We start from the raw sequence: 20,462 nt of genomic DNA on the forward strand, positions 1-20,462 counted from the left end.
TGATATCTATATTGCCCTCCTGGTGTTGTAATAGTGGTGACTGTGGTCACTGTCCTACTTGAACATACTTTATATTTTCAGTTTGAGACCCCTGTCAATTGTGAGGTTAGCACAAGTCATGTACACTGCAAATACCCACAGTATAGTAACTTTTAAATGTTCAACTGGAAGCTAATGTCCCAGGTCTTTTATTTTGGAAAAGTCCTTCACTGAATTCACTGTATCTGAAATTGTATTGTTTTGTTTAATTTTTCTAAAGGCTGATCACTATACCATTCATAATCCTCATAAAAAAGTCCAAACTCTAATTTTACAAGTATCCACATCATATAATTTACCATTGATGCCCATGTTCCCTTATCCCCATTAAAATAAAATAAGAATGAACTGTGACTTTTTAGTGGGGCTATAAAAAAAGACACCAACACTCACGGATGAAAGTTTCTTAGTTGCTGTTTTTTTCTACTCATAACAATCACATCCTGCCGGCAGCGCAGATGTAAATAAGTTTTCGTAACTTTAACTTAAAACCTAGAGGTGGGTGTTTCGCCTTTAAGAGTTAAGAAACTTGAAACCTTGTTTGCGCAACAATCAGTGCAGCTCACAGCCGCCAAAGTGTCTAGACTAGCACATGATGGTAGTCAGCCAATGGCTCCACCGCTCTCCTCGGGGGCCCCGCGTGTGTGTGCGTGTGCGTGTGTGTGCGTGTGTGTGTGTGTGTGTGTGTGTGTGTGCGTGTGTGTGTGTGTGTGTGTGTGTGTGTGTGTGTGTGAGGAAGCGGGGAAAAAAAGAAAAAGCGAGAGAAACGGGGAGAAAGAAAGAGATCTGGGCTGCAGTTTGGTTTAGATCTGAGTACAGAAGCAGGAGCGCGACTCAGCCCCGGATTGTTCCTCTTCATGTAATTTCTCCTCGCGTGGATATTTTGCTGGGATTGTAAAAAAAAAAAAAAAAAAAAAAAAAAGCCCCCTGACAAGAAGACGACAAGGATCCTGATTTTTTTAGTGCATTTTCCTTGGGATTAAATCGCCTCGAAGTACCTCATGCTATTCGTGCCGGTGTAGAAAGTAGATCTGAGCTTGTTAAAAGTCCGAAACTGTTTCAGGCTGCGAGTTGCCGTCTTTGGCTGAAGGCTTCTTTCTGGCTTTGCATTATGTTTCCAAGTATATTATGTTATGTTATTATGTATTCTACCTTTTCCATGCGTTCGTAACAAACACATAAACAGTCAATTCCGCAGCGATCCTGGATAATAAGTCACACTTTCACCCGCTTGGTAATTTACAGCACAATCGGCTAAATGAATGCATTTTGATCGGAATGTTGCAGTGCATTTATTGCGCGATTCTGTTGTTGTAAATGCAACAAAATAGCCTTCCCTCTCATGTTGCGGGTTTGCCACAAATGCTCGTCAATTGGCTGTGCATGCATTGCACGGCATTTCACAGACATTAATGTTTTGCAACGACCGTAGAAGTATCTGTGATATTCGGATATCCGTACAAGAATAAAACCCTCATATCGATTTTCAAGTTGTCGTATGTTCAGGACGAAACGCTCAGGTCTTGTGCGGCGACTCTGGAGAAGCCGTTTGATCCCAGATAAAGAAGGGGAAGATGGAAATGGCACAACTAGTGAGGGCTGTAGGGACGATCTGTTCGGATACAACCCAGAGAAGATTCCCAAAAGGGAGCTCGCACCGATGACCCCTAGCGGGTCTCTTGTAGGGGACATAGGGGATGTGTGCACCCGGAGCCCCGTGGAGAGCAGCGGCGTGGGGGTCACGTCGGACCAAGATGGGGGTGCAGTGTGCGTCCAGGAGCAGGGGAGCCCCCGCTCCATACAGGACAGAGAATACAGGACAGTGACGTGCTGCTTATTCCAAGACCGGGACCACTCCGAGCTCAGGGGTCCAGAGACGGCTCATGGTGCCGCGGATCCAGGCTCGTGTCACTTCGTGCTGAGGAACCTTGGACCGCGGGATAGCGGCTCTCCTGAGGCGCAGGAGGCGATGCCGCGCACGGTGTTGGAGCAAGAACTGAAATCAGCCACATACTCTCTTTTAAAAAGGCTCAAGGAACGGGCGCTGGATGCCTTACTAGAGGCAGTGGAGTCCAGAGGAGGGATGCCGAGCGACTGTGTTATGATTCCCCGGACAGAGCTGAGGTTGGGCGGCCATGTGGCATCCCCACAGCTGCTCGTGTGTAAACTGTACCGCTGGTCCGACCTCCAGCACCCTGCCCAGCTCAAACCGCTCTGTGAGTGTAAGAGCTTTGGGGCTCTGGACAGTCCAGCAGTGTGCTGCAACCCCTATCACTACAGCCGGCTCTGTGGGCCAGGTAAGCACCTCACAGGCCTAGCTGGATGCCGCCACCAGGTAGTCCATTCAGACATCTGGGTCCATGTTGTTTGTTTTGTAGACTACCATCTTTACTTGTGGAAATGCCTATGTTCTGTAAACATACAAGTAAATGCTGCAGATACATAACAGTCAGGCCTATTTTGTTCATTTGCCAAATTATGTAACAAAAAACTGACTAAAAAGGTCATATTGATAGTTTTATAGCATAATCTAACTTTTCAAGATCGTAAAACTCTAAAGGGCTTGAAATATGCTCAGAGAAGAAGCCTTCCCAATCACCATGGTGTATTTGTGTGGTTGTGTTAGGCTTTCTTTCATATGGAGGGATAGAGAAAGGCTGGCCGTTTGATTAAATAGTTAATCATTACTCAAGTCATCCAAACGGCAAGGTGAACAATAATAAGATCCTTTAGAGCTGGGGCACATTTCACAAAACATAAATGAGTCAACTTTTATGCCAGTTTGATGTTATTGTTATGGCATTCTGATGTTATCTTGATTAAGTTTAGTATATTCAGCAACAATACCAAAACCATTGAAAAATATAGATTTGTTTTAATATGTTTGTCACTTTTTAAAGATTTGAGTTGCCTTGAAAGTCGTATTTGAACAGTTTGGTGTACACCAGAGCATCGCTCATACTAGCCTGCACAATCTGGGCCTTTCGATAAAGGATACTGTTAATATGGCTGCTGTCCGTACAGCTATTCTAGCATCAAGTCTTTAATGAATTCCATACAAACAGAAAGTACATGACATGTTTAATGCGTCAGTGCGATTGTCACGAAATACGCCTTTGGTTCTTACCTGTTTCTCGCAGGGCTTTTGAACAGGTAGGCTGAACTATCAACAGTGTATGACATGACAGGAAAGACTCACTCAGGGCTTTGAACCTGGTGGCTGAGATCAGTTTTGTTGTTGTGGTCGAGGATTGAGCTTCCCAATCAATGAGCTATCTATGGCAGAACTTCCCTGACCTATATTAAACAGATTCAGGTTTGGCAGGGGGCAAGTCTGTGATTTGGCAAACCTTAAACGCTGGGCCACTCGACCCCACTGACTCCAGAGAGGGAGAGGGGCACATACCCCATATTGGGACTAAGGCTCGTAGTAGACATATCTCACATGCGCTCATGCGTGGCCCGATGGAGCTGGTATTTCTTTCATACTATTCAAGAAGGGGGGGCTTTGAATCAAGACCTTAAACAGTGGATTTTACAGTGTGTGGAAATGAGGAAGCAAGAAATTTGGAATTATGTGGGACTAACATTCAATACATGAAATGTGTTTTAATCTAAAAATATTTTAATCCTTTGTAAAACACAACTCAATGCTTATATACAAGTAGTACTGAAGCATTTGACAACAATGTTAAATCTACCTGGGTTTGATTCTAGAATAATATGAAAGTAAACTACTTCTGTTATGGTCTTATGTAAACGTTTGTAAGGATAAAAACAATGTATAATGTGTTGCAGAGAGCTTGGATTGAAGTGGGCAAAAACTTTTTCCTTTTATTTAGCCAGGCATTATGCTTTTCGAGTGAGATCAGTTTCAAGTTGCGCACTAAAAGCCCTTTTGTCCTAAGGAGGTCCCCTCATGCTATTTAGGTGAAGGAGTGGTGATAATATACAGTTTGCATACTACTGGCGCCAGACTGACTAGCTGTGTATCTGAGTGACTGAGTTCAGATCCCAGCAATTACTGCCGCCACTCTTAAAGGACCCGCTGCTATTATGCTTCTCTCCTTCCCCTTTTCTCTGTAGGCGAGGTCACAGTGTGCTCGCAAAGTTTTCTTTCCTTTGTGCTTTCTTTCTTGTGCAAGTTATTCTCTCCATTTCTCCTCTTTTTATTGGATTTACATCTATGTGTTAAGTTAAGTTAAAAAGCAGAGATTTAATTTGATTCATCAAACTACTAACTCAAAGTTATAGTTAGTTAGTCTTTTTGCTAGTAGTATTCTGCTGGCTTTATTAGCTTTTTAATGACCTTATTAGCTTTTTATTGACCGTGTCTGTAGTGCAGACACAAAGCTGTGAGAGTTGAGATGTAGTTTGGTTTCTACTTTCAAATGGAAGTGAAAATATTGCAATAGTTGTAATAGGAAACAATTACAGTCATTATACTAACCAGCTTGGTCAGCCACTTTACATCAGAGGACTTTAACTTGTCAACCCTCAATTAATTTTTACAATATATTAATCAAAGTATGTGAACAGTGCTTGATACATTCTCTTCTTAGATCCTGAAACAGTTTTACCATTCTTTCTTATAAACAGCATTTCTTCCCTTTATTATCTTATTGACATGCATTGTTTTGTGTTACAGAGTCACCCCCACCTCCTTATTCGAGGCTTTCCCCTAATGAAGAACACAAGCCACTGGGTGAGTGACACACCTGAAGCTTAATGTTTCATCCTTATTGTTTCATCTGAATTATACTGTTAACATTGATCCTCAGATTTATGACTTGCAACCAGGTAGTTGTACAACGCTTTGATCTAGTGTGTTTTTCATTCATAATTACAGATATTAAGAACCGGCAAAGGACACAGACAGTCTTTTGTCCATGCCCTGGTTTAACAGGAAGAAAAATAAAAAAGGCAAAGTGGAACATGTTAATGGTTCTAATTGGGTAGTTACTGGCACACTGCATGGTAGTTTTAAGATGGAACCAAGGCCAGCATGTGGCATGATGTCAGCATGTCAGCCAGAGCCAATGTGGGTAGTATGTACTGGGGGCTGATGGGACTTTGGAGCCTGGCAGCTAGCTGGGCCTGCAAGCTGGATTACAGCTGAGGTTTCGGAGGGGGGTGTCATCAGGTAAAGGCCTGCTGGTGAAGTTGCCAGGTTATCCACTATGGGGTGAAGCCCAACGTGGTGATAATTGTTGGAATTTAATGCAAAATAAGAAAAAAATACCCAGAGGTAGCAATTTAATCTCTCGTGCTGATGGTGAGTGACAGATCAGACTAGCCGCAGATGCATAATTTCTGTTTTGTGTCCCCACAGATCTGTCAGACTCCACATTGTCTTACACTGAAACTGAGGCAGCCAGCTCACCAAATAACACACCAGGAGAATTCTCAGGTGGGTGTGTTTCTCCAACTTTCCCCAGTCTCCAAATAAGGAGTTTATATCAGAAATGTCTGATTAAAAATAATAATGATTACCATAAAGTTGTCCCAGAGGAGCCACTCTGTAAATACTGAAGTAGTTAGTCAAACAAGTTCATGTGTTTTTCTGTTGTGATGTACATTTTGTAAGAGGAGGGGGCATTTATTTTTTGGTTGGCACAGTATACATACTGTTTAGCTTTGGGTGGTCAAATGCTGTTTGCAGCAGAAGTATGGTTTGACACACACACACACACACACACACACACACACACACACACACACACACACACACACACACACACACACACACACATACATACACACACACACACACACACACACACACACATATATAAGTAAGTCATCAAACAGAAAATATAAACATCACTTGAAAAGGAGCTTCCCCTTTGCCATGTGAAAATATTATGTTGAGCACTATGTTTGATTAAAAGAGATGTCTGATGATGAAATCATCCACGTGATAAAGATCATTAGAACATGGATTATGGGCTTTGCTCTTTCCCTGAAGTATGATTTAAGTTGATAGATCGAGTATTAAAGCTCATAAGACAGATGTTCATTTGTAAGAGATAAGTGTCTTCCATGCTGATGTATTTGTATGTCTGCATATGACTTTAAATCAAAATAATACAGTCAATGAATCATCATATTATCACGAGAATAATACAAATAGCTACCATAACTTTGTTTAGTGCTGCATTATCCTAAAATGGTAACAAAATAAATATATGATTAGTTTAAAAAAGAAAAGAAAAATTAGGTATAATTCTTTCAGATTGCAATATAACAGTTCAGTACTCTCCTCTGCATAGCCTTTGAGTGTAACTGGATGAATATGCAAACTCATGAAAGTAATTTCATTTTGATGTTGCACTTTATTCCTTCTCATTAAGGGTTATTACAAATAGTTGGAGCTTTAAAGATAAAGGTTTCATTGTAAGTGGTGCAGAGGTTCAGTGGGGCGTGTGCGTTGGCCACAGAGCCGGCCTCCCCTCCTCTGTTTTTCTTTCAGAAATATTTGAGTGGGATCAAACTGTAATAAGATCCAAGCTCACTCAGAAACACACACAAGCACACATAGTTGTGCACATGCATGTGCGCATACACTCACACATACAACTCTACCAAGCCTGGCTGTAAGTGGGCTGCAGGGAGGGGTGGGTTCAGGGAAATGGAGTTTCTCCTGTGAATGGGGCCACACCAAAGGAAGCGAGTAGAAACAGTCCTGTCCTCTGATTTGAAATGAAACACTCCTTTCTCATGGCAGAGTGTAAGCATGCCTCCCCCTTCATACTAGGTCCGCAGCGAGCATGTAAAGTATCATGTCGATGGGGAGTCAGAGCCCTCATTTTGGGACTTGCAGGGAACAACATTTCCTGTTCAAGGGTCTGCCCTGGCTCAGAGGCCTGGAAACTGAGCAGTTGACATGGCTACCTGGTAGTGAAGTATTCAGCCAGCAAGGGCCCCCTCCTCCCCAGTACACATGCTGTCACCACCTCAGCATGGCTCGGCGACACTCCCTGAGTCAACAAATGAGGGGCTTGTCAGAGCGCGCACCACAATTCCTCAGAGACTGTGGTGAGGAGGGAGGATCGAGACCTGCTAGGCTTTGGTTTCTTCCAACTGTGTCGCTGCTCGTAAAGGCCGGGCCGGATCATGCTGCTTTGACTGGGACACACTCTGCCACTTGGACTTGGGAAGCAGAATGACCAGTGCTCTGCAGGGTGGTAGTTATTCGTGCTGCAAGCTAAATTGTATCGCCAGTGTGTCTCTGATTATGTTGCATTTCGACCGAATTATGGTTCTTTGGTTTGAGATACAAAAGAGTGTCCTTGTTGGGTGAAACAAACCATCTGTATCTTCTCAGTAAAACATATCTTGAATCAAGTATTTGCCAAGCATATTCCATCATAAGACCAAGAGCCCGAAGGCGTCCTTATGAAGCTCACTTAGTTCTGCTTTAACACGTAGGCATGTAATGCATATTGTCAAGTTATCCTGTGTTGACCTAGAGATGACTTTCTCTGTGAATCCCCCTGCACTTGGGTAGAGAGAGTGTATGTGTGTAACCAGAGTTGCATGGGATCCAGACTCCACCCCTCATGCAGGAACAAGTAAACATCTTAAAAAGCAAGTCTGGGGGGCACTTGGTGGATGGGTTGGGTGTAGTCAAATAATCAACACTTTACAACCCGAGGCTACAGAAATACCCACTGAGCATTCCTCTTTTATCAGATAAGCTTGTTCTTCCATATCCATCAACAAAATGAATATATATTCAGTGGAATTCAAAAAGTAATTCTTCCTCTGCTTTAGATTATTTAGTGCCACGTGAATATCAGATATGTCCTTGAATCAATACTTTATATATACAAATGAATGTTAGAGTTGCATTTAACTGCAGATACATTTATCTCATCCCTCTGGCTGATTCTTGCAGTTGTTAAAATGCTAAGATGTTCTTACTCAGGCATTCTTCAAAAGCTTCCCCCCATGTGCACATTATTGTATTACTTCTTAGTGTCACACCTCCAGTTACTGTGTGGTCATAGGCATTTGAACCATTCACAGTGTTTTATTTAAACATGGCTTTGTGGGGGAGAGACAGCCCCACCAGGCGCTCCGTGATATCTGTTTACGTCATGAGCAGACCCAGCTTGCATGCACCGTATACCTTAGCCCTGTGTGTGTGAGGGAATGTGCCTTTGCTGGTGCTACCCTCCCAGCCTGCCCGCACACCTGTTTCCTCACTGCCTGGGCCTTGTCGTGTGGACCTCAGAGTGAAGCCCTTTGAAGCAGGTCTCATTGCTTCCTGTATGACTGTCTGAGAGGGTGTTTTTCCCCTACACATTGAAACTATTATGTCAATCACATTGTCTCTGACATTAGGGGCTCTTTATGTTTGTCACTTCGTTTTAATGCTGCTCTCAATGTGAGGAGGCATGCCAAGATGTCTGCGTTGCTACTTAAGAATTTCAGTCATTGAGGATATGGTCATTTAAAGAGCAATAAGTGTCACCGTGTGTAGTGATTATCATATTCATAATGTGTATGTGCAATGGATGACGCAGGCCATCCTCTTCGCCGGATTAAGGCTGTTGTAAAATAATGGCTCCAGTTTGCCTACATTCTTCAGTCATCAGAGGTTGTGTCCTTAATCCACCCAATGGAATTTGTCAGCATAACACTGTGTGTACATACTCCTGTTGGTGTTAAAGTTGAGATCACCAATGTAAATGGAGGGGCTCCCTCAGATTTCCTGGGTGACCCAAAGGTGAACAAAAGACATGCGGAGTGACCTGAGTAATCATACTTTTCTTTTATTATCCTATTTTTTTCTCCTTCTCCTTCCTGAGAGGGTAGGAAAGTTGGACCGGAGGAGCGGAAAGATTGAAAGTTGTTAGACGTGGATAACACAGGCTGCTGTTGCGCTTACTGGAGGGAAGAGGGCAGGTAGTCAGGGTTCCCACACAGTAATCATACAGTGCCCTCCTCCGTCTGCCTGCCTGTCTCGGCAGGAAAGGCCAGCGCTGTCTCTCTGGATGTCTCGTCTGCAGACAGGCACTGTGTCAGGTCCACTTTGGTATTGACTGATTCTTCCAGGCAGAACAAAGCAGTTAGTAGATAGATGGGAAGGGCCTCATGTGAGTCACGCAACAGATTTATCAAGGAATTCACAGTGTTCAATGCGGAGGTGCTGGGACTGCGAAAACACATGTGTAAAGCTTCTGTATATACTGTATATTAAGTATTTATTTCTTCCTCAGGGTCCTCATATAAGTCCAGAGGCATACTGACATAAATTCACACACATGAGAAAAGCTAATTACATTGTGCAGTCAATACTAATCACAGCCTGTCCGTCTATGTCAGGAAGAGGCGCTAAGGATCAAACTATTCACTCTGTCTGTGCCAGCGACAGTGGAAATGCATGGAATAATAAATGCATGGTCTAATCAAGGCACGCGATGCCTCTCTTGGTTAAAGTAGATTTGACTGGACCTCTTCTAGTTGATCTGACTTTGAAGGCAAATTTTTCCACTTCTGCTCGGATCCAATTAAAAATAATATCTTCTGCATGCATCTGAAAACATTTGGGATAAATTGCACCTCTAATTTGGCTGTGGCTTAGAGGGAGTGCGGGTCGTGATCTCAATCAGAAGATCAGCGGTTCCACCAGGCCGCATGTCAAAGTGTCCTTGGGCGAGATACTGAATCCAAAATTGCGCCCAAAAGGTGTGCCATCTGTGTGTGAATGTGAATTAGTTTCGATCCTGATGAGCAAGTGGGATCTTGTATCGCAGCCTCTGCCATCAGTGTGAATGTCTGCGTGAATGTAGTCATGTAGCGTAAAGCACTTTGAGTGGTCGGACGACTAGAAAGGCACTATATAAATGAATTGTCTCGTTCTGGTTTTTCGTATTAGATCATCTATTCTGTTCATTAAAGTGGCCTTTGTATTTTATTGATGGCTCTTCTAAGTTGTGTCCTATTTGTTCTCCCCTGTGATGATGCTGGGTGACATAATGTAGTGCGCTGTGCAGATACAGTAATAATTTCCCACTGTGCAGACATCTAGTTGTCTTTATGTCGCAGCTGTACACTGACTCTGCACTGCTCAGACAGAGGTATGGCCCGACGGAGTGACAACTGCATCAGCATGCTAGCGATGTCCCCCTCCCCAACTTGAGGCATGATCCCCCTGCTCAGTCCCACTGACCCCAGAGTGAAGCAGCCTGGGCTCATCTCCCCCTGCAGCCTGGCACATGGCCTCAGATTTCCACCGCAGCCCTGAGCCTTCCCAGCGCCTGGCCGCCCACACTCCCTCAGGAGCCCCAATGCTCCAGGATACGGGATGTGGAAATAATGTGACTCGAGTGCTTCCACCCTGCCTCCCGAAATCAGGTTTTGCGGATTGTTTATTTGAGGGGAAGGAGGCCTCAGACAAACATCCTGTTTTAAAAAGCTGCCTGGGTTTTGTAGCAATGCAAGGCGGTGAATTGCCCCTTTGACAGGCGGAGACTGAGGAATGTTGAAGAGAAGGCCAGCATCTCGGGGGGGTATGAGGGGGCTCTCCTCACCCGTTCGTCATGTCCAGTTTGCAGAGTCCATTTTTAAGCTGGGGGCGGAGGGTTGTAGCTATACATCCTTGTGCTCTATTCTCTCTGTAGTGGTGTAGGGCCTGTACCTTCAGTCCTCGTCTCAAGTATCCGTTCCTGTCCTGGGAGGCTGGCTTCCGTTTCCCCTTACGTAACACACATACACAGAGAAAAGAGCCATTAATAAGTGTGATAAAGCCAATTTTTATTTTCCCTTTCTCAGCATTGTTAGACTGGTGGGTCAGAAATCCATTTCAACTTGTTTTGTCAGGGATTATGACATTGATGATCCTCAGATTCCTCTATGATCTAGATGAACTATTGGATCACTCATATAACATGTTTGTTGTTTGTTGTGTATAGAACGGTGTTGCGTGTTTGTATTTGTGTGACTGCAGTGTAGTTTGTTTCCTATCTGTCAAATTGCAACAAGATTTTCTGGCCATTTGATTTGGATCTTTTACTTTGTGTTTTCCCGCTTTTTAGTTATGACTTTAAGATGTGAACCAAGTCAAGATTAACAGCATTTCCAATAAACCTTTCCATAGTCTCATAGAGAAATCTCCTGAGTGTGTGACATCTGTATCAAGCAGCAGAAAATGAGCTTGAAGCAAGCATTCTAAATTGTCACACAGATGGAGAGTGGAGGTTGGAGTTGCCATTGTGTTGGGATTCCTTCACACAAAATTTGCTCTAAGAGTGGATTTTCAGTCAGAACTGGCAACACAGGTCCTAGAAGTGGTGAGGTAATGTGACCTCTATGTGCAGAGTGAAAGCCATGCTAATCTAAAGCAGTCCTTGGCGAGGCCTGAAACCCCTTACATGTCAACAGAAACTTGCCTGCTGAGCTTAATATTTATCTGTCTCTGCCTGGCAAGCCAGATTGGTGCCAGTGCTGCTGGGTGTTTGACTAACTTCTGAAGGGCTCACAGATAAAGATAAATCTATAGCCTCATACGTGACTATGAGTCTAAGCTCACAGTGCTGCGCTTGTCATTTGAATTTGCAGAGTGTACTGTGCTCAGGATAAGATGAACTATGTTTCATTTTAGGGCTTACCACACAGATAGAAATGACTGTTGGCAGAAATAACAGGAGGTGTGCTCAGGCTATAATTTCTGCCCCATACTCTACCTTAGCAAACAAAGTGAGTGAGCTAATCTTGTCGTGTGCTCAGGGAGGGCTGCTGTTACCATCTTCTCTTCCTTCACACCGCAGCGCAGCAGCAGCCTCCACCAATAGCTCCATTCATTCAGCTCAGGGCACAGAGTTACAGCAACAAATAAAGAGCGTGCGATGCCATTAAAAATGTATGGTATGTCCAACTGTTAGTTTAGTGTTTTAGTGTGCCTCTTCTCAAGGCTGAGAGGAGGAACAATACTCCATTTGAGCTGGCCACTGTAAATGTGCTAGCCTGGCAAGCAGTGGTGAAGGAGGTGCCAGTTGTGGATGCTGTTTTTATTTTCTGACCATTTTACCCACAATTATAAATCCAGACACTAGCCTTGGCCAGCTAGGATTTAGGCCTGTGGTCTGATTGCTGGCGAAAATAGATTTAAGATTTTTTTTTTCCTTCCTCCCAAGAGGAGCATTGACAGTTGTGTCTGAACCTATGGTGTCAGTATTTTTAAAACTCAGAATAGCCAGCGCATTCTTTGAGCCTCCAGAATGCTGTGTGTGGATTAACTGTAGGGGCCCATGTCATCCGACATCTCTACACAAACCTTTTACAGCCGGAGGGAAAGGATAGGAGGTCATTGTTGATGCGTTGAGGAGTAAACTCCCAGTGTATCAAGGCCTGTTCATTTTCTCTCTGCTGCATCTGTGCAAACTGAGAGGAGGAGATTAGATTTTTTGTTGTTATCTTTCTTTATCTTGAACTTGATCTGCTGGAGCTATATCTTCATTCCACTCCCTTGTCCTATGTGGGGCCAAGTTTGATAGACATCATTTGGAGCCTTTGAACTTGTTCCAGAAAGATGATTTAAATTTAAATTTGAGCAGAAAAAGTTTATTTTGAGTGCCGGTCCAGCAAAACACTCCTGATGATATAATGTGTACAATGGCTTAGTGCCCTGTTCTGACCAGGGCTTCCTGAGCATGTTCAAGTATGTATGTCCTCATGTTCTAAACAAAGCACAACTTAACAAGGCACATTGCAGTTTGAAATAAAGTTTTTGCAAGTAGTAGTTATTACAAGTCATAAACATGCTTATTTGAAAATTCTCAGTGATTTTCTTCCCCAGGGAAATGTTGTAATGTGTGCTTTACTTATCTTATATTTGTGTGCATTTCTGACGTCTTTGCTGTGTGGCTCAGCTTGTGCAGTCGGGCTGTCGCATTTCAGGGTACGGTTTAGATTAGAGGTCTGGCTGTAGCTTCCCCCTCTTCCCCTCTCTGTGACTGCCAGCACATAATTTACTTAATGAAATCCTGCCATTGCCTTTTGCTTCAAGATTTTTTGCAGATGTTGAAAGGGAAGGACTATGTGAATTATTGGAAATGTTCACTCCTGCATTTTTAATGAATGTCTTGCTTGTTGTGAACGGGCTGCCTTGTCGGAGATGGGGGAAACAGTTGTCTTTGTTTGGGGAGCTGGTGTCTGGATGCCCGTGGTGGAGCAGTGTGAGTTACAGCCCAGCAAGTGTTGTGATTGAAACAGAAACTCTGGTGCCACATTATCCTGACAGAACACATTCTCCTCACAGACTCTGATCCACTGGGCCGATCAATAGGAAACCATTGTTTGAACGGCAACTCTGTCCATTATAGCTGGTTCACCTCCCTGCCCGTTGGAAACAAAATACCTAGCTTTCGCCTTAAATTAGTCAGACTAATCTAACTCGTAATAATAGAGTCCCTTGTTATTGTTCATTTAAAACCAAGCTTTCAGCATATCTTGACTATATAGGCCAGCTAAAGTCAGTTCCCTCCCTCGGTGTAGGATCTTGCTTTTCGACTCTGAAGAAAAGTATTAATCAAATAAAAGTGTGTATGTAAAAGTGTCAGACCACACAGCCAACACTTCCCCTCTCATGTGACGTGGGATTTGGTGGGAATTTTTCCCCAAACAAGACACAGGAGAAAGAAACCAACCTTCTTAAAGCCCCCCCACCCTCCACAGTCCTAACCAGAGTAGGAAGTTAGGAGGCATAGCGAGGGGAGGAGGGGGAGTTTCAGGAATGTGCAGGGTCTCCTCTACTCAAACGCTCCAGCCTTCTTGGCTCGAACCTCACTCACAAACAAACAAACGCACACACACACAAACAGATAGGTTGTATGAGGAGGTGAAAGGGCACAGCCACCCAGCAGGATGTTCGCTGACTGTTTTGCTTTCTGTGCTCTCTCAGACTCCTCTGGGCTTTAACGCCGCCTGTAGATGACATTTACAAACATTCTCCACAGTTTTCACAGAGTTTTTACATGCCCTAGAGGACTCTCTTAGGCCTCACTTGCATCACCATCACCATCACCACTTGTGCTCTGTGTCTCTCACACTTCCTAGCTTTGGAGAAAACTTTGAGGAAATGAGCAGCACATTTTCTTCCCTCTTAAAAAAAAGTCTTCTCCCCTCAAACCAGTGGTCTCTTACTCACGCGCCCAGACGGCTCCTCCACATTAGCCTCCTTAGCTTCCTGTGCTTTTTACACCCTCTGTTGTTTATTGATTTGATTTATGGATTCTGTTAGTTATCTGCTATCAAGGGTACAGCACTTTTCCTCCCTCATGGGGTCATCCAGAAACAGAAACAGAGGGAAAGTGGAGAGGAAGTGGATGACAATGTAAAGCATTCCCATTGTGACCAGCCGGGCTTGGTGACTGGATTCAGTTTCTTAGGCTCCCACAGTGTTTTCTCCCAGCACATATCTCTTCCTCTCTTTCACGCTCTGTCTCTCTCTCTCTCTCTCTCAGCAGAGAAAGGCCAGACCTCAGGGAGAAAAATCCATAGACGTATAAGAGCAGCTCCAGTTAGCGTGTCTGTCTGATAAAGCCGACTTTGATGGCAGCGATAGCCCAGACGCCAGCATAAATGTGGCCTGCTCAGAGGTTGGAGTTGGCCAGTAGGAATTTCTGTCTACAGAATTAAAGCCATACCATACTCTGAACAGGAGGAGGCTTTTGCTTTATTCAACTTTGTTGTTTTAGTCGTAAAAGAAAGTAGGGGGTGCACAGGAATGCGCAATTTTTCCCCCTAAATTTTCACACACACACACACACACACACACACACACACACACACACACACACACACACACACACACACACAGTACTCTTGCCCCCCTCCTCACCACCAGCCCCCAGCCTCAGTTGATTGGTAGAGTCTAATAGCTGGAGGGGAATCTAATCCTTGGCACAGGATGAGAGACCCCCCCCCCACACACACCTCGCTGCTCTCCTCCCCTCAACTGCACTGCTTAAAGGGACTCGCAACAGTGTTTTCTTTTTCTTTCTTCCTCCTCAGCAAAGTTTTAGAGCAATGTCCCTATCCCGCTCTGGATTAGTATAATGGAGGTGGCCCTGGAGCTTGGTGGGGAGATGTTAGCACGGAGGGGAAGCTGTTGTTTGTCTGCTGTCCCTGACACTCGGCCTCCCATTCATCTCACTCCAAAGCTGCGGAGCTGTGTTTACCCCGGAGCAGCTCTTTTCTGCTTCTCCCGCCCCCGTCCTTTTCATGCTGTCTCTAAGAGCATTACTGGATGATCATCAAGGATTGCCATTGAAACTCTCAGGCCCCCATTTTTGTGTACTTAGTAGTAAGTATCCAGACTCGCCCTCGAGTGCAAGGAACTCATAGTTGGGCAATCTGCTTTTTTCCTATAATATGTAACCTACTGGAAAAGACTTGGGCAAGTTGTGTTTACCACAGGCATATTTAAGGCTTGTGTTAATGGCATGTTGGTTTTCTCTCATAACAGAGGAAAACAAAATTAATAGTAATAATCGTGAACAGTATTTGTCGTTGCTTTGGCCTGTGTCAATCGTAGTAGCTTAATATTATCATCTGTGGTGTACATTTATTCAAGTACTGTGCAAAAGTACAACTTTCAGGTACGTGTACTGTAAAACAATATTTTTCCATTTCATGCAACTTTTTAGTTACTAGTTACTTTTCAGATTAAGATTTCACTTCCACAATATTTGAGGATCTAATAAAAGATTATGCACTGGTATAGATTAAACCCAACATTGTAAAATATAATTCAAATTAGCTTCACCTCATGAACTAAAATAGTAAAAAGCTACTTTTATACAAATGTATCAGTAATAGTGATCCAAATAATATCATAGTATAACGCTCACATTTTGCCAAAAAATCTTACATACATTGACTGAAGTGACATTTTTGTTGCATGATTTTACGTAAATGATCTAAATTCTTCCTTCATCGCTGATTATCTTCATGCACTTTCACTTTCTATGCAGATTAATTATTTATGCTGAACCTAAACCGAAAGCTGAAATTTAAGTCTGTTTTGTAGACATTTGAGCGCGTTGCTGTTTGCTTTCTGAGTTCCAGTGAACTGATAAACGTCTGTGTTTGTTATCAGACCTGATGTCCTGCTTTTGATGCTCCGAATTCCTCCAATCAGACAGGGAAACAGAAAAATCAACATTTTCACATGGTTTCCATGGAGCTCATGCCTTGTTGTGGAAATCAAGCTCTGCACACCAAATGCTTTCTGTAGTTGGAGAAGCGTTCGTTAAAAAACTCTGTTTCCTGTGTGACTTTACTAAGACGTGTAGTACGTGCAGATTCAGGCGACCAAGGTTACTTTCAATTCACAGAACGTGTGAGAGGGCTTGTTACATTTTGAGTGTCGTAATCTGTTGACTTATTTCTTGACCCTTAAGGGAAAGCCAAAAAGAGACTTATCATCATTTACTTATCATATTGCTAACTGCTTTATTCCATGAAGCCGTTTGGTCCACAGATCTATGTATCTTCATTTTTTGGTTATGTAAGGCGTCAGATTTGATTAACTCCTTCTCCCGTTCAGCAGGAACTGGAAGTGCAACGGCCATACTGTGGCTGTCTCCATTGACTCGGAGACTGACACTAAGAGGAGAGGCTTTTGAGAATAAAATAACAATAATAACATACGCTACTATTCTAATGGGTAAACGAAGCTGTTAAAAGGTGGCAGGGTTAAATGGATGCAGAGCAGCAGTAATTGCTCCCAGCCCATCAGGCTCCGCCCTGAGCAGACTCTCTGAAAGCCCAACATGGAGTTGCAGAGAGTTGGATGCTTTTGCTGTGGTCGGAGGGGAGGAAGACACACGCCCTTCCTTCACCGCCTTTTAGGTTTGGTCATATAATGATAATTAAAGCTGGCCTCATGCTCTCATATATCAATTTGGAAAAAGTAGATAAACATATTCAGACACATCCGTAGAAACAAGGCTTCCTTCAAAATTGAAAAGACTGAGCATTTGACGCAGGGCAAGCAGTGGAGGCCATAGTTGCCGTGGTGATATTGTCCAAACAGTCTGCCGATGGTGATAGATCTGCTCTGTTAAAAAAGGTCCCGATGAGTTCTTTTCTCAGAGCCTTCATCTCAGCACTACCACTTAGCCAAAACACACAAGTTCAGGACAAAAACACAAACACGATGGCTGATGTTCATCTCTGTCCAAGCAGACACGTGTGCGCACAGGCACACATAGACGCTTAACACAACAGAGCAACAGGAAAAGGCCTGGCTCGTGGTGTGCTCATTGTCTTCTCTCAGGCTTAGCATTTGAGACATTTCTAACCTTTGTCCTGCTCATTCCTCTTTTGGGCCTTACTGACTACCTTTGTTCCAGGCTACGTGTGAAAACTAGACACTATTGACCAAATTGCTTTGGCTTTATTCTTCCCATCTAAAAAGGAGGAGACGGTAGCCATTTGGTCTTTTGTGTTTGCGTGCACAGTTCAAAGTACGTTTACCTTGATGTGTGGGCTCCATTTGATTTGAGACAATAGAGAGCCGTAAACAAGTTGAGGCTAAGGTCTTTGTGTGGCCGCGCCGCGCTGAAGTAAAAGCTGAGCTGAGTGGAGGAGCTGGAGTGTGGAATTCACTAATGGCACATGCATGTTGGGGCCCCTGAAGAGAGGGGGTCATTTCAGCCATCAGTGTGTGCGCAAACACACAGAGAGCCTGTCTGCAGCTTCCCCCACCCACACACATCCCCACTCACTCACTCTTTTCCTCCCCCTCCACAACACAGTGAGCCTTGAACCAGCAGCCGTTTTGTCTGTGCAAGTCTGGTCAACGTTTTTGCTAATCTTTGTATAAACTTTACCAGTGTGGGTCACTCAGCAGAAAGGTTTAGTTGGGTGGGAGGTGAGCGAGGCATTTGTTGCTGTGTGGATCTGCGATGCTACACCTTAAAGGCGTTTGTTAATGGGGCGGGCGGTCATTAAGCCCTGAGAGCAGAGAGACTGAAAGGAATGAGGCCACAGGCCCAGGCTTTAAATCCTCTGTGCCAATAGACCCTCTGAAGCAAAATAATGGCATCACTCTGTGTGTGAGTTAATGGGAGCTGATAGCATGAAGGCTGGGGGGTCAGCGGGTCACGGGCTTGTGCTAAGTTGTCAGGGAGCTGAATGCCGTCCCTGGGCCCACAGCAGGGGGAAGAGCTGGGTGAAGGGGGAGGGGGACCCCCTGCCTGGCCCTCTCCCGTCACCCCCACTCTTGTGGAATGTGAGGAAGACGAGGAAAGAGGAGAAAGAGGCACCCTCATTCTGGAGAAGTAAAGGGTGAAGAGACGGATGTGAGATCATGGGACTCTCTGTGCTTTTTCTTCCTCTTCCACCCGCCCCTCTCCTCGTACCACAGATTTTATGAGCGGTATAACTGTATGACAGCTTTGAGCAGTGTGGACTGAAGCAGCCTCTGAAAGCAGTCAACAGTGGTGTGTGCCTGTTCACTATAGTGAAGATAGAAGTCCACCCAGGGAGCAGTAACTCACTTTGGAGTGCTGAGGGCTGTCACTGGAAAGAGTTCACAGACTGCAGCCATGAAAACTGAATTAGCAAGCTGATTTACTGGACAGAGATGTTTAAGAATGAGGTGCCAACTTTGTTCCACTGCAAAAAGAAAACAGAATTTTTGTCTTCAGTAGTGTTTATTAAAATGCGCACAGGCAAAACACTGACTTTTCAAAAAGCAGACTTTTTATCCAGCCCAAACACACTACTGCAGGGGGTTATTTGCTCATTTTCAGTGGAAACACTGAGTCTAATCCTAAATTATTTTTGAGTAAGCATAATCTGTTTGGAAAGTGCATGTGTGAGAAGCAGTGACTGCCTCTGTGCTGCGTGGTCAGTGTTTAATCCTCACAGTGCCCTCTTGAGGCAGAGGAGGAAACTGCAGGTCTTCAGTTGGACTGACTTCACTACACTCCACCCCCAGGATATGTATAGTAGCCTGCGTGCGTGCATGCGTGCGTGCGTTGGACGGATGTGAATGCAGTGGTATTTATACAAGGCTTAGATTTCAATACAGTGCCTCCTTCAGTATTTATAGTGTGGCCATCTGCTCTGAACAATAAAAAGAGATAGTTAATCCCCTAAAACTTCAGCCTTCGTTTTTACTAGGCCTGTTTGCTTTTGTTTATGTTTCGTTTAATGACTGTCCCTGTCTCTTCTAGATGCCAGTATGTCGCCTGACGCCCCGAAGCAGAGCCACTGGTGTAATGTGGCGTACTGGGAGCACCGCACACGCGTGGGTCGCCTCTACACAGTGTACGAGCACTCAGTCAGCATCTTCTATGATCTACCTCAGGGCACGGGCTTCTGCCTGGGCCAGCTCAACCTGGAACACCGCAGCAGTACAGTTCAGCGCACGCAAGGCAAAATCGGCTACGGCATCCTACTCAGCAAAGAGCCGGACGGTGTTTGGGCGTATAACCGCAGTGAGCACCCCATATTTGTCAACTCCCCAACCCTGGACGTGCCTAACAGCAGAACTCTGGTGGTGCGGAAGGTGATGCCAGGCTACTCCATCAAGGTGTTTGACTATGAGCGTTCGTGTCTCCTGAGGCACACCATGGAGGTTGACCTCTTGGATGGACCCTATGACCCCAACAGTGTGCGCATCAGCTTTGCTAAGGGCTGGGGCCCCTGCTACTCAAGACAGTTCATCACCTCCTGTCCCTGCTGGCTGGAGATCCTCCTCAACAACCATAGATAACACAGACGGACCCCACAAACTATCCCAAATATCATCTACCTAGATTTAATATAAAGTTTTATATATTATATGAAATATATATTATACTTGTAAATACGGAGTCATTTTTACAATGTAATTATTTATGTATGGTGCAATGTGTATATGGACAAGAGGAAAAAAAACGGAAATGCACTTTGGCTTATATATATTATATATATAAATATATATAAAGATAAAGAATCTTTCAATACCAACTTGAGAAATTATACAGCAAAATTAGGATGAGCCTGGATTCGGTGTATAGTTTTCATATACTATTAATATCCAGACAAAAAGCTAACACCATTCACACATTGATAATAAAGGATTCGCATAATAATGATCTTTGTTTGGTCTGCATCATTAGCTCTTTGATTACCACACTGTCAATAGTCCTGATTTATTTTCATGATATCTGAACAAGTGTATTGATATCTTAAGGTCGGCAGTAGACTTAACCCCTACCTGTTGGGATTTGTCTAAAATGCCAACCATCCCATACGTCGGTACATCTTGTAATCATGTATTATACTGAAATAAGGTATATGTCCTTGTGTGGCATTTGACGTTTAGACCAAGGGTAAGGATCCTCTTTTCCCAATTAGCCAAGGAGCAAATAATGTAAAGAGGTGAACTTGTACTCACCTTTGCCAAGCAGAAAATG

General features: G+C 44.0%; 1 protein-coding gene across 1 annotated transcript; it reads left to right on the plus strand.

Moving 5' to 3' along the window:
* Nucleotides 1-843: 843 nt before the first annotated feature.
* Nucleotides 844-20,130, plus strand: smad6b (SMAD family member 6b). The gene is made up of 4 exons (XM_079223065.1): nt 844-2,336; nt 4,688-4,744; nt 5,372-5,449; nt 19,236-20,130. Exons 1-4 carry the CDS (start codon nt 1,538-1,540, stop codon nt 19,775-19,777), a joined length of 1,476 nt encoding a protein of 491 aa, XP_079079191.1. The 5' UTR covers nt 844-1,537; the 3' UTR covers nt 19,778-20,130.
* Nucleotides 20,131-20,462: the final 332 nt, after the last annotated feature.

This window comes from Taurulus bubalis, assembly GCF_910589615.1.
Source record: "Taurulus bubalis genome assembly, chromosome: 9".
NCBI lineage: Eukaryota > Metazoa > Chordata > Actinopteri > Perciformes > Cottidae > Taurulus > Taurulus bubalis.